Source organism: Engystomops pustulosus, chromosome 4, assembly GCF_040894005.1.
Source record: "Engystomops pustulosus chromosome 4, aEngPut4.maternal, whole genome shotgun sequence".
NCBI classification, from domain to species: Eukaryota; Metazoa; Chordata; class Amphibia; order Anura; family Leptodactylidae; genus Engystomops; species Engystomops pustulosus.
In genome coordinates, this window is record NC_092414.1 from 4,277,933 (window position 1) to 4,290,437 (window position 12,505).

At 45.9% G+C, this 12,505-nt stretch overlaps 1 protein-coding gene across 1 annotated transcript; it reads left to right on the forward strand.

Moving 5' to 3' along the window:
- Nucleotides 1–8,430: 8,430 nt before the first annotated feature.
- On the forward strand, nt 8,431–11,576 carry LOC140125908 (E3 ubiquitin-protein ligase TRIM39-like). The gene has a single exon (XM_072144808.1). The coding sequence runs from the start codon at nt 8,539–8,541 to the stop codon at nt 10,234–10,236; it is 1,698 nt and encodes a 565-aa protein (XP_072000909.1). The 5' UTR covers nt 8,431–8,538; the 3' UTR covers nt 10,237–11,576.
- Nucleotides 11,577–12,505: the final 929 nt, after the last annotated feature.

Genomic DNA, 12,505 nt, shown 5'->3' on the forward strand with positions numbered 1-12,505 from the left:
GCCTCCGGACTGGTCCGTAACTTGACATTGCTATAGCTCTTTCCTGTTGTGGTGTCAGTGGAGCTGTGGGGTTCCTCATTTGCTAACCAGCGGATTTGTTTTTGGACGGATAACTTGGAGGTGTTGTATGCGGTTAATAAACGTACATCCTCTTCCCCTCCGGTTCTGGCCCTGGTTTTAAGGTGCTTGGAGTGGAATATTATGTTTAGGGTGCAATATGTTCTTGGAGTTGATAACGTGCTGGCTGACCCCCTATCTTGACTTGATTATCAGGTTTTCCAACAGCGGCATTGGAGGGTTGGCGCGGCAACCTGCCTGCTGTATGGTAAGGTGTGGGGGCAGGGGCGTTGCTAGGGTGGTAAAAGATCCGGGGCACGGGCCCCAATGCACATGTATCGAACTTTCAGTAATGCCCACTCCTGTACATGTGTGGTTGGACCTATAACTACTGTACCTAACATATACAGCTCTAGAAACCACGGGAGAAATCCCTACCAGTTCCATCCAGTGACTGCAGGTGATATGTTCTCTATCTTCTCCATTAGGCCCGGCATCACCACGTCTCCTCAGCCACGTGTCCTCCTTGTTGATTTCACCACACAGACATCTTCATTGTCCCTGCATCTTGGCCCCCTAACAGTGTTATCCTGCTGCTACCCCTAACACTCTAACGCCTTTATTGTAAGGCCCTTTTCACATACATGTATGCTACGGCCAGGCCAGAACTGCCTGGCAGGGGAGGTGCAGGGTTGACCGCTCCTCACATTCTCACGAAAGATCTTTTTTCTGGTGACACACAAGTGTGCTCACTGTACTGTGAACAATGTTCTCCTATGGTGGCCGTGTGTTAGCTACTGTTCATATAGCTAGCATACGGCCACCATATACAATCATGTGAAAGGGGCCTACAGATACACAGAAAGTCCTCCTGAAAATACTGTTATTACAGAAATAATAAATGCTTCCTAATATAACATATTATAATATTATAATATAACATAAAACCTTATATATATATATATATATATATATATATATATATATCTTTAACTGTGGCCCCCCACTAATTTGCCCTCAATATGACCCTAAACTAAATGATGCCCTGCCTAATCATGTCCACATAAAGGAGCAGTCTGCACACTCCCCACTAAGAAGTCCCCCACAGTGCCCCAATGTCCTCACAGTCCCCAGTAATGTCCCTCAAAGTCCCCTCTAATGTCCACCTGAGCCCCCTGCAATGTCTAAAGAGCTCCCTGTTATGTCTTCCACACACCCCCTGTGATGTCTAAAGAGCCCCCTGTTATGTCTTCCACACCCCCCCCCCCCTGTGATTTCCAAAGAGCCCCCTGTTATGTCCACAGATACCACTCTAATGCCCCTCACAGCCCCCCCGTAATGTTAAAAGAGCCCCCTCTAATGTTCCCCACAGCCCCCTGTAGTGTTTCTAGAGGCCCCCTGTAAGGTCCCCCACATTTTCCCTGTGATATCCCTCACAGCCCCCACTAAGAAGACCCACCACAGTTCCCAGTAATGTTCCCCCACACCCCGCCTAATTTCCTCACAGGCCCCAGTGATGTCCCTAGAACTCCCTGTGATGTCCTGCACAGCCCCCCTGTAATGTCCACAGAGCCCCCTCTAATGTCCCTCACTAAGAATACCCCCATTTCCCAGTAATGCCCCCCCAATGCCCCCTAATTTCCTCACAGGCCCAGGAATGTCCCCAGAGCCCCCTGTAATGTCCCCCACAGCCCTCTATGATGTTCTCCAGAGCCCCGACTAAGAAGTCCCCCAAAGCTCCCTGTAACATCCCTACAGCCCCAGGGATGTCCCCAGCGCTCCCTGTAGCCATCATTAATGTCCCCCACATGACTAAGTTGTCTGACTGTGCCTCTCTCCCCTCCCCCACTGCATAATAAAAAAAAAACAAAATAAAACACTGCCACTCACCTCAGTCTCCTCAGGCTTGTCACTGTTCTCTGCAGGACCGAGTCGCGGTGACGTCATCACCCGGCGTCTCCTGCTCCTGGCAGCTGTACTGAGCTGCTTGAAGCAGGAGACGCTGTGTGACTGCGTCTCCTGCTCCCTCTAGTGGAGAAAGGAGCCGATGGCTCTGTTCACCATTACAGGGTACGAAGAGTGGAAATCTGCCCGGGCAGCAGGAGAAGTGTCCTGCTGACCCGGGACATTCGGGGCACAAGGCAAAAGATCCGGGGCACAGGCCCCGGATCTTTTGACCTAGCGACGCCCCTGTGTGGGGGGCTTGGTTGACCGTAGCTGGTGGGAGGGACCCATCTGAAAAAATTCGGGTGACTCACAGTTATCTGGTGGGTTTGAAGGAGGCTGGTATAGCCGGCTCGGCGGCGCAATGTCGCCTAGCAGGGGTAGCATTTTTTCTCCAATTGCGTGGTTTGTCGGGTGTCACAAAGTCCTTTATTATGAGGCTTTGAAGGGGTGGAGACGGGACCATGTTCCCTCGGAATCCCTCCGACCTTTGTCATTTTCATTGTTGTGCGATCTGATCAGAGGATGTTCCATAGTTCGCTCCTCTATCCACGAGACATTGCTCTTTTCCAGGGCCTTTAGTTTGACCTTTATTGGGGCCTTCCGTATAAAGGAGTTAGTCCCTCCTTCTTCAAATCGTTCTGGGGGGTTGCTAAAGGGGGATATGACTTTGTGCACCTCTGGGTCTGTTGCTCTAAGACTGACTTATATGGTAGGGGCTCATGGATTCGCTTAGTTGCAGTTTCTGGCCCTGCTTACCCTTTTACTTTGGTTCAGGAATTTATGTGAACCCCTCGTCTGGGATCTCAGTTTTTAGTGCATGAGGATGGGTCCCCCTTACCCGTTCCAGGCGGTGTTTCGGAGATGTTTGGGGAAACTTGGGGCTGACCCTATGAGATACGGGACTCACTCATTCTGTATTGGGGCGGCCACAGAGGGGCTTCCTGATGGGAAGGTCATGAGGATTGGGCGGTGGAGGTTGGCGTGTTTTTTCTCACTATATTCGCCCTGATTTATTGTGATGTTTTACCGTTTTCTTATTTTGTTTCAGGCATTACCTCTGTTGTATGTCCTAGGCCTACGGTGTGGTTGTTAGGCCATTCTTACATCTTCTGGGCGGACCAGCGGGAGGAAATGTTGGAGTAAATGATCTTTGTTCCGTCAGGGTGGCGGAGTTGCTGACTTTGATGCGGCAGGATCTAGAGCGGATCATGATGTTCTTTTTTGCAGAAGTGGTGGTGGTATGGTTGAAAGTGGTTCCCCGGGTGGTTTGGCAAAGGGCCCGTGTTTGGACAGCAGAGGAAAGGGCCAGGCGCACAATCAACACCAGAATGTCTCGCTATGTACAATTCAGATGTGGGGTGGTTGTTCAGCATAGGTAAATTGAGGGGAACAATTCCAATTTGATGAGAGAGAATGGGGCCCACTTAAATGAGATTGGCCATATTTTTGTCAGGCATTCAGGACGGTATAGAGCAGGCTTCTTCTTGCTGGATGGTTGTCGCAGCTCCATTTAGGAGTACGCGGTTCTGCTGGGGGCGGAAAGTGAGATATGGAGGAGAACACTCGGTTGGCCGACTTGCCAGATGGGAGTCTACCTGGCATACAGCGGCCGAGTGCCTTAGCGATCTAAATTGTTTTACGCAAATAAAGCTGTGTCCATATTTTCACTCAGCAATAAAGGAGTTTGTGCGTTTTTTATGGGAATGCTATGTAGAGGGTTAAACTAGTTAATACCATTAAATGGCCCCCTATTGCTGTGTAGGAGTGTAGAAGGTATCATGCCATCAGTCTGATCCGGCAGAGAGAGACTACATGGATCTGTTCCATTAAGCCGACTGAGGAAAAACTGAACTTGGATTGTTCCATCTGGTACGGATATAATAATACCGAGTGTATCCAGACTCCTAGTGACCTCATCCTGGTGTTAAAGGGATTTTCCCAGAAAAGAAAATTCACACATTTCAATCCCCTAGTAATGTTAACACAATAAAGATCATTTTAACCCCTTACTTTACAATTTTACTCAGTTTTATTGCTGTTTTAGCTCCTATCACTCTCAGTGGGCAGAGTGCTCAGTGTAAAATCCTAGGGTGTGGGCGGGGACTTTCTGAGCAGACACATTATTATGCATCTAGTTCTGGTGGGTAACAATGTGGTTAAATTATCAGGGTACAGGTGTATATACACTCTCATCTGGTTCTGACATTTTACTAACACACTGACACATAGAGAGAGCGATGAGACAGATCGGAAATGCATGAGATGCATGCTGCCTATTACACAGAGGCTGATAGACCATTACACTGTTACACTGTCAGCTCTGCTACATCTCACAGATATGTGCCTGCCTCCCCCTTCCCCTGGATCACTTATCTCTTTGTAGTTTGTAGATTACAGCCTCTCTCTGCTCACAACCTCCTGGCAGGATATGAATCAGTGAGTGTCTCTGAGCTCCGTGCAGGGGGCGTGGCTACATACACACAGCATAGAGACAGAAATCTCATCTGCATGATCTCGTCCAAGATGGTGTCCGACCCTTACTGGGTCGTGTGGAGCAACTGAAATTGTGTACAGCAGGACTGATAGAGACAGGCTGGTCTTATATCTGTGAAATGCTGCATTTTTGTTAATAACAGTCAATTAGAGAATGTGATATTGTGTTATCCTGAGTACATAGAGGAAACTTGTCTTTGTGGGAAAACCCCTTTAAGTAAGGTTTTCCTTCTTTTATTATCTAGCCTTCTCTGCTAATTTGCTTTGCATTTGAAAAAAGAAACATTAAGATAAAGATTGTTCTAAATTATAGATATTTACCATAAGGCCCCATGCACCCGACCGGAATACGGCCCCATGGTTTCCAATGGGCAATGCGACCATCCATGTAAATGGCCGCATTGTCCAACGTACTGTACCGTAAGTGAGCTGTATAAAAATATAGAGCATGTCCTATTTCGCACCGTATTTCCGTTCCATGCGGGCCCGTAGCAGTCAATGGGAATGTATAAAATACGTGCTAAATACGCGCTGCATACGGCTGCATATAGGTGCAGTATCCAGAACCAGTGGGAGGTGCATTCTGTCATCCAGCCAATAGTCAGCCATCCACCATTTTCCAGCCCACCGTATTTTATACGGATACGGTGCAAAACATTGCCATACGTCACATATTTACGGCCAGAATATAGCTGTATATACAACACAGAAAAGACCATACGGTCGTGTGGATGAGGCCTAAAAACAATTTGTAATATTATATTCCGAGGTGTCAGTCTGCCGGCGCTGCACTAGATGGCGCCATTGTAATTCAAACTCACTGAATAACTTTATTATTCAAAATACAAAGCAGGCAAGAAAAATTTACCAAAATAGTAAAAGAATAATAGCAGAGAAATAAAAATCATTGAATTACAGATTCCCAAGTTCCAGTCCAAAAATTACAATAGCACCAAGAAGAACCTGGAGGAGATCCGGAAGAACCAGGCCATGAAGAGGACAAGCAAGGACCTTGTCAGCTACTCCAGCCCCGGGAACCCCAGCCTGTTCTTCCCCAACGCACCATCCTTGGGTCTACAGCAAGTGATGGACTGAAACTACCTGCACAGTCCTATGCTGCAGTGTGAGGACATGTCCCCAGACTGGTGTGAGAGATATCATATTTCTCTCCAGACACCATCTTGTCCACTGTCAGCCATCTCATCATTCAGACACCATTTTGTGTAATCGGTTTAGAAATAGTATTTGTCTCTGACTCTTGTCTTTCTCTGCAGCTCCTGCCTGAAGGTCATGTTTTGTCTTGTAAAGAGCCTGTCAGTATTCGGGATCAGTGTATCCTCTGGACCACCGTGGGAGATGGTACTAGCTGGCACCTCGGACCAGAATCTATGTGGCATCCGGTCTTCACCAGAGCCCGCTGCAAAGCGGATTGGACTTGCTGCGGCAGGATACCACCAGGTCGTTCCCAGGTGTGACTAGCCCGCGGTGGCAGCCAAGGTTGAGGTACCTTAGCGTAAGACAGCCTCGTGGTCAGGTTCAGGCACAGGGTCAGGGCAGGCGGCAGTGATGCAAGGTCAAGTCCAATCCTGGGTCAGCAACGGGAGGTCCAGGCAGATGGGAACGGGAACACAGGCACACGGGACACAGGAATGCAGGGACACAGGAACACACAGGAATATCGCTGGGGAGCTTTCGCAAAGGCGGGGAAGGAAAAGAGGTGCTGATTAATAAAAGTGGAGGTGTTCAGCCAGTGCACCAATCAGCGGTGCGCTGGCCCTTTAAATTTCCGACAGGTGGGGCCGCGCACGAACAGCAGTCTGCTGGTGAGCAGGAGCCAGGACAGGCGAGTCCGGAGCTGCAGCAGCCACGGAGGGACACGTGAGCACTCATGACTGAGCCTTCACAATAACATTTAGTGATAACATTCCGTTTCCCTCTAGAGGTTGTGCTTTTTGCAAGAAACGAAACCTGGAGTGCATTTGGGAAAATAGCTTAAGGGTAGGTTCTGGTATATTCAAGCTAACCTATAGCATGTCAGTGTTTTATCACCTTTTCTCACCCTCTGCAAAGTGTTTTCTGGTTTCTATATATACAACTGTGCATCCTAAAGTGTGATTTGAGTGCAGCTTTTGACTGGTGTGTGTGTCTTTCCCTGATACCTTGTACATTTGGAATTCGCGCCCATATTACTGCCCTGGATGTTTGGCCTCTTTTCCTCCACCACCCTCCCTAATAGTATTATTGAATATATTTCTATAGATAAATAATTTTAAAAAAATTAAAAAATCCCAGAAGTCATGATTTTCACTAAATTCAGTACAAAAAATGTAATAAATCTTGATCAAAAATCAGTATCAATATCTTCCAAAAATCAGATCCATTTAGTGAGAAATAGAGAAATCTATGTAAGTAAAACAAAAAACAAAACACAACGACACTTAAAGGTTCATATTGTATAAATAAGTTTGGTAAATGTAGAAATTGTTCTGACATTAAGAATAATGCATTTATCTTATTCCCCCCTTCCCTGAACTCTTTTAGCACCATTCATGGGTCTATTTTTTGCACCTAATTTTTCTTTGTTAAATGCAGGTTATTTTAGACTTATTAGGTGCAAATTTAAAAAAAATAAACAAATAATTGCGTGTTATTGTGCAATTATTTGCGCCCATATAGATGTAAATCAATGTTGAATAGGGCACAAAAATTTGGAAGCAGGAGAAATACAAAGACAAACGAGGAAACCGCTACACGACGAACTCCGACAAACTGCTGGGAAATGGTGCAAAAAATTCCGGAAATACCGTATTGTGCTCCAGACGTCACTAAAATACAACCAAAAAAGGCGCATCAGACTAAGATTAATCTGCCCCAATATGTCATTGCTGCCATTAGGGGAAAGACAAAGGATGGTATTAATCCGGGCTTCTGCACCACACCACGGGGTTGTGAAAGGGGGTGCAGCTGGGGGATTGGCGCAGCTGGTGGGGAGTGGACCGATGTGAGGCGCACTTGCTGCAGCCAGCGACTTTTCATATGTGAGAAGACGCCTGCTGTGAAAAAACACTGCGCATTCCCCCGCTAGATACATCAAGAAGCCGGAGCCTCTTCATGTATCACAGCGGCATTGCATACTTGGTGGGGCTATCATATGGTGCACTTGTTAAAATAACAAGAAAAAATAGGAAAAATATTTTTTATTTCATAGATCCCTAAAAAGATTGAATAAAATTTATTCTAATAAGTTAAAGGCCTCCTAAAATGGCACCATCAGAAAGGACAACCCAACCCAAAGAAGTGCTAAAACTACTGCATGGACATAAACTGTATAAGAAGGCGGAATAACAAGATCCAATCGTGTGATCCAGGTGTATGACTTGCCAGTTGGGAGGCGGCTGGTCATATCGCTCCTGCTGGAGGTGTGTCGCCTGTGCCTAAAATTATATGGGCAAATTTTTACCAACTGTTCTGACATTCATTAAAAACGCTGTGACCACAGAGCACGAAGCCTTTGTAATATGTTATTTATTCTGTTAAATAAGGTTCTTATGGGTAAAGCAATAGGTAAAGTGCAATATGTCATTTATTGAAGGTTAGTGTTTACTACCAATAGTCTTGAAAGATCCGATTTCATTCTACAATGAAAAAACACATTAAAAAGTTGAGACTTGAACTGGTTGGGCTGAGGGGTTAAAAACACTATATTCTGAGCAGAGGAGGAGCTACCAGGACAGGAAAGAGGACACTTGCTCTGGGACTTTAGGGAACTAACTCTCTAAAATTTCCAGGCCCCGTGTGTGCCGGCTCTTGATATACATGTATGATGTTACACCGTCCAGTACCTGTGAAAGTTCTCCTAAGATCCTGAATGGGCAGCACTGTGAACGATCACAATGAGACATCTAAGCTGTGGCTAGAATCATGCACAAACTGCTTCTACGTAATGTCAGCCAGTCCCCTTCCTACGTGGATTGTGAATAACGCCCACTAGTCTCCGACCCATACAGAACTCTAGTTTATTTTCCTCCACAATAATCAGTGATGGCGTCTGCTGCTCTGGGACAGGAGTTGATCTGCTCCATCTGTCTGGACCTCTATACAGATCCTGTGACTATTGGATGTGGACACAACTTCTGCCAGGTCTGTATTGATCAGGCTCTGAATACACAGGACGGGTCTGGAGTTTATTCCTGTCCTGAATGTAGAGAAGAGTTTCGGGAGCGGCCGGCACTGCAGAGGAACATCACTCTGTGTAATGTGGTGGAGAATTTCCTTTGTACTCAGCTGCCCCAGGAGGAGACCAAGATCTTCTGCACTTACTGTGTGGACTCTCCTGTATCTGCGGTAAAATCCTGTCTACACTGTGAGGCTTTTGTTTGTGATAAACATTGTAAAAGCCACAGCAAAGGACCAGAACACGTCCTAACAGACCCCAGCAGGTCCCTGGGGAGAAAGAAATGTCCCATCCATAATAAGATCCTGGAATATTACTGCAACCAGGATGCAACTTGTATCTGCGTGTCCTGCTGTCTAGTCGGAGATCACAGAGGACATAACATGGAGTCTCTAGATGAGGCCTCTGAGAAAAAGAAGAAGAAACTGAAAGATGTTCTGCAGAAACTGTTAAATAAGAGACAAAGGACCCAGAAAAAAGTCCATAGATTGGAGGAGCGCAGGAGAAGAGCTCAAGAGAAAGCATCTGAAGAAACCGAAAGAATGACCGCCCTGTTTAAAGACCTCAGGAGGCGTCTGGACAACATGGAGAAGGAGATCCTAGGTGAAATTTCCAAGTGGGGAGAGGAGTCATCATGGTTGCTGTCCAATGTGATCCAGAAGCTGCAAATAGAGAAGGACGAGCTGTCCAAGAAGATGCAGGAGATTGAGGAGATGTGTAACATGACTGATCCACTGACTGTGTTACAGGAATCAGACACAGGTGACTTGTATGATCCTTATGAGAAGGGATGTCATGAGGACACAGGGGGGAGTGTTGGAGGTCATGAGGACATGGGGAGACATGATGGAAGTGATGGGGACATGGGGAGACATGATGGAAGTGATGAGGACACGGGGGGGCCTGAAGGATCCGATGAGCACATTGGGAGACAAGAAGGAGGTGATCAAGAAGCAGAGTTGATCCCATCCTTATCACACTTATCTGATACAGTAAGACATATAATCTTCTATGTGCAGGATCCTACAGACATATCACTGGATATAAACACAGCCAATAATAATATCCTCATATCAGACGACCTGAAAACTGCAACCTGGACACAAACAAGTAAGAAACGTCCAGAGACGGCAGAGAGATTCCAGGATTATCCTCAGGTGATGAGCAGCAGTAAAATTACCTCCGGACGACATTACTGGGACGTGGAGGTCAGTGATGTCTGGAGGTGGAGTGTGGGGATGTGTTACTCGAGTATAGACAGGAGGGGAGATCAGTCACACATTGGAGGTTATAACAAATCCTGGGGGTTATATGGAGGGAGGGTATATAATAATCAATATTCAGTCATACACAATCAAAAAGTTATCCAGTTACATCACCAGATCTCCAGTGATCGGGTCAGGATCTATGTGGATTATGAGGTGGGAGAATTGTCCTTCTATGAGATGTGTGACCCCATCAGACACTTACACACCTTCACCACCAGGTTCACCGAGCCGCTTCATGCTATGTTGTGTGTTTTGGGAGGCTCTATAAATTTAGTGAGGGGAGGAGCGACAGGGTAAATTTGATTTTGATAGAGGCTGCATCCAGGCTATTAGATCCAGGAGTGGGATGGGCTTTGTCAGTCTTGTCCTTCCTCAGTCCTTATTCACACATCAGTGATTGGTCAGTTTTGTGCATGATGGAAAGATCTGCATTTCCTCTGCCGTTTCCATTCACTCTGATGGGTTAGAAGGGCTTTACTCAGGTGTAGATCACTTCCTTGAAAGAGGGAGCACAAGGCAACAGCAGTCTCTAACCACTTGCCTATAGCCGCAGGAAGGGAGAATTGCAGTGTGATAACTGAGATTGCACTGCACACCCCAGGGTGGTTTATTCTGTTCTCGGAGTGATGTCAGCTGCTGGGGTTGCGTGTCATCAAGGTTATTCAGTCACCTGATCATGCACGGCTTGTGTTACCTGGTTTGTAAGTTATCTCCTTCAATAGCTCTTATGTCTCAGGTTCAGCCCTGTTCACACCATGCACCTCAGATAGAGCCTTGTTCTCACTATGCACTGCAGGTAGGATAGGTTTGGATATTATACTTATTATATACCGGATAATCATATACATATCACTCTGTGACTTGTATTCCCTGCAATGATGTGTCCTAAGTAATCAGGGTTCATTGTTGTATGCAAAAAGATTATGTATTTTTTGTACTAATGAGCTGTGACATATAGATCTATATAGGAACACAGCACGTATTATATTATTGCACTGAAACATCGCTATATGGGGGAATAAACCGACAGGTTGTAGCGTTGCCTATTTATTATTTTATTACGTGTGATTATAGTTATAGATATTTGTGTGTAATCTACACCCGTATACAAGTATACTTGTACTCAGCATTGTCAGGATCAGGGATAGTGTACCACCACTGTACAACCACGAGCGATGACTTAAGTCGACTTCTAGGAGCGGAGTCTAAGTGGTACCCGGTTTTCACCAGAGCCAGCGGCAAAGCGAGTTGGACTTCCTGCGGCGGGAGTTGCGAGGCAGAATCGCGGTGGTGGACAGATGAGAGGTCGAGACAGGCAGCACAGGATCGAGGTCAAAGGCAAAGCAGTAGGTCAGGGCTGGCAGCAGAGAAGCGTAATCAGGAACAGAACCGGGGTCACAACAGGAAATCAGTCTAAAGACACGAGGCAAGCAACACAGCTTTTTCAATGGGATGATCGCTGGAGACAATGCTTTCTCACACAGCAGATGTGTTACATCTATTACTACATCTACATTTTTCTTATTTTATAGCAATAGGAGAAAATCTGTTCTGTTATCGTTACTTTATATTGTTGTCTTTTCTGGGCGTCTCACATACACAAAGAGGTTTTCTTATCTTCTATTTATCTTGAAGAATAAAATGGCGCAGTGACGTTATGTGGAGTGACTTGTGTCTTTCTTTGTTCCTTCTGTAAGGAAATTAGTGTCCTAGTACCCATTGCTGACAGCGACACTCTAAGGCCGCGGTCACACGTACCGTTAGACGTCCGTTCATAACGCGACGCTAGCCCACAGGGGGAGGTCCTCGGCCCTCCCCCTGTGCGCTACCGTTGCGTTATGACGGACGCCTAGCGGTACGTGTGACCACGGCCTAAGTGCTAGCTCCGGTGGTTTCACTTGTGTGAGGATCAGTGGTGACCTGCCAAGGCCTTCTGCGGGTCGTGTGGAACTGAATGTAAGGTCCATTACCCACAAAGTTTTTCTTATCCAAGTTAAAGCACAGATATGACTGACTGGTCACTTATCACAGCCTGCGCTCCTCTCATCCAAGTGCATCTTACTTCGAAATCAGTGCATAAAGAAAAATTACTTCTCTCAGATGACATCCGGTGTCTTTTTTTAATCAAGTAACAAGGAGATCGGATGTGAATATCAAAAACAATTTGCACAAGCACACTTTTTAATACCATAGGAACACTGGACCGAGCTCACAGCAGTCGGAAGTATTCATGAGGGGTCAGTCCGAGGAGGCGGTGACTGCCGCTGTGAGCTCATACTATAAATTACTATAAATAATTTACAGTACTATAAATTACAATATAAAGCCTTTTTTCCACCTTTAACCGCAAATAAAAATGAAAATAATTTTTTAAACTTTTATCACCTTTTTTAAACTTTTATCACCTTTTTAACTAGTCTCGAAAAAAACACAGCAAAAAAGTTTAAGGTAGCATGCAAAAAGTTATGGCCCTTGAACCGGCACTTACGAAAATTTGCTAAAAATGCCCGGTCACTAGAGCCTTTTTAGGCCACATCATTGAGGGGTTAAGGACCATAACCATTTG

Bases quoted from the DNA above. Each gene is read 5' to 3' on its own strand.
- LOC140125908 (XM_072144808.1), top strand. From the start codon at position 8,539: ATGGCGTCTGCTGCTCTGGGACAGGAGTTGATCTGCTCCATCTGTCTG.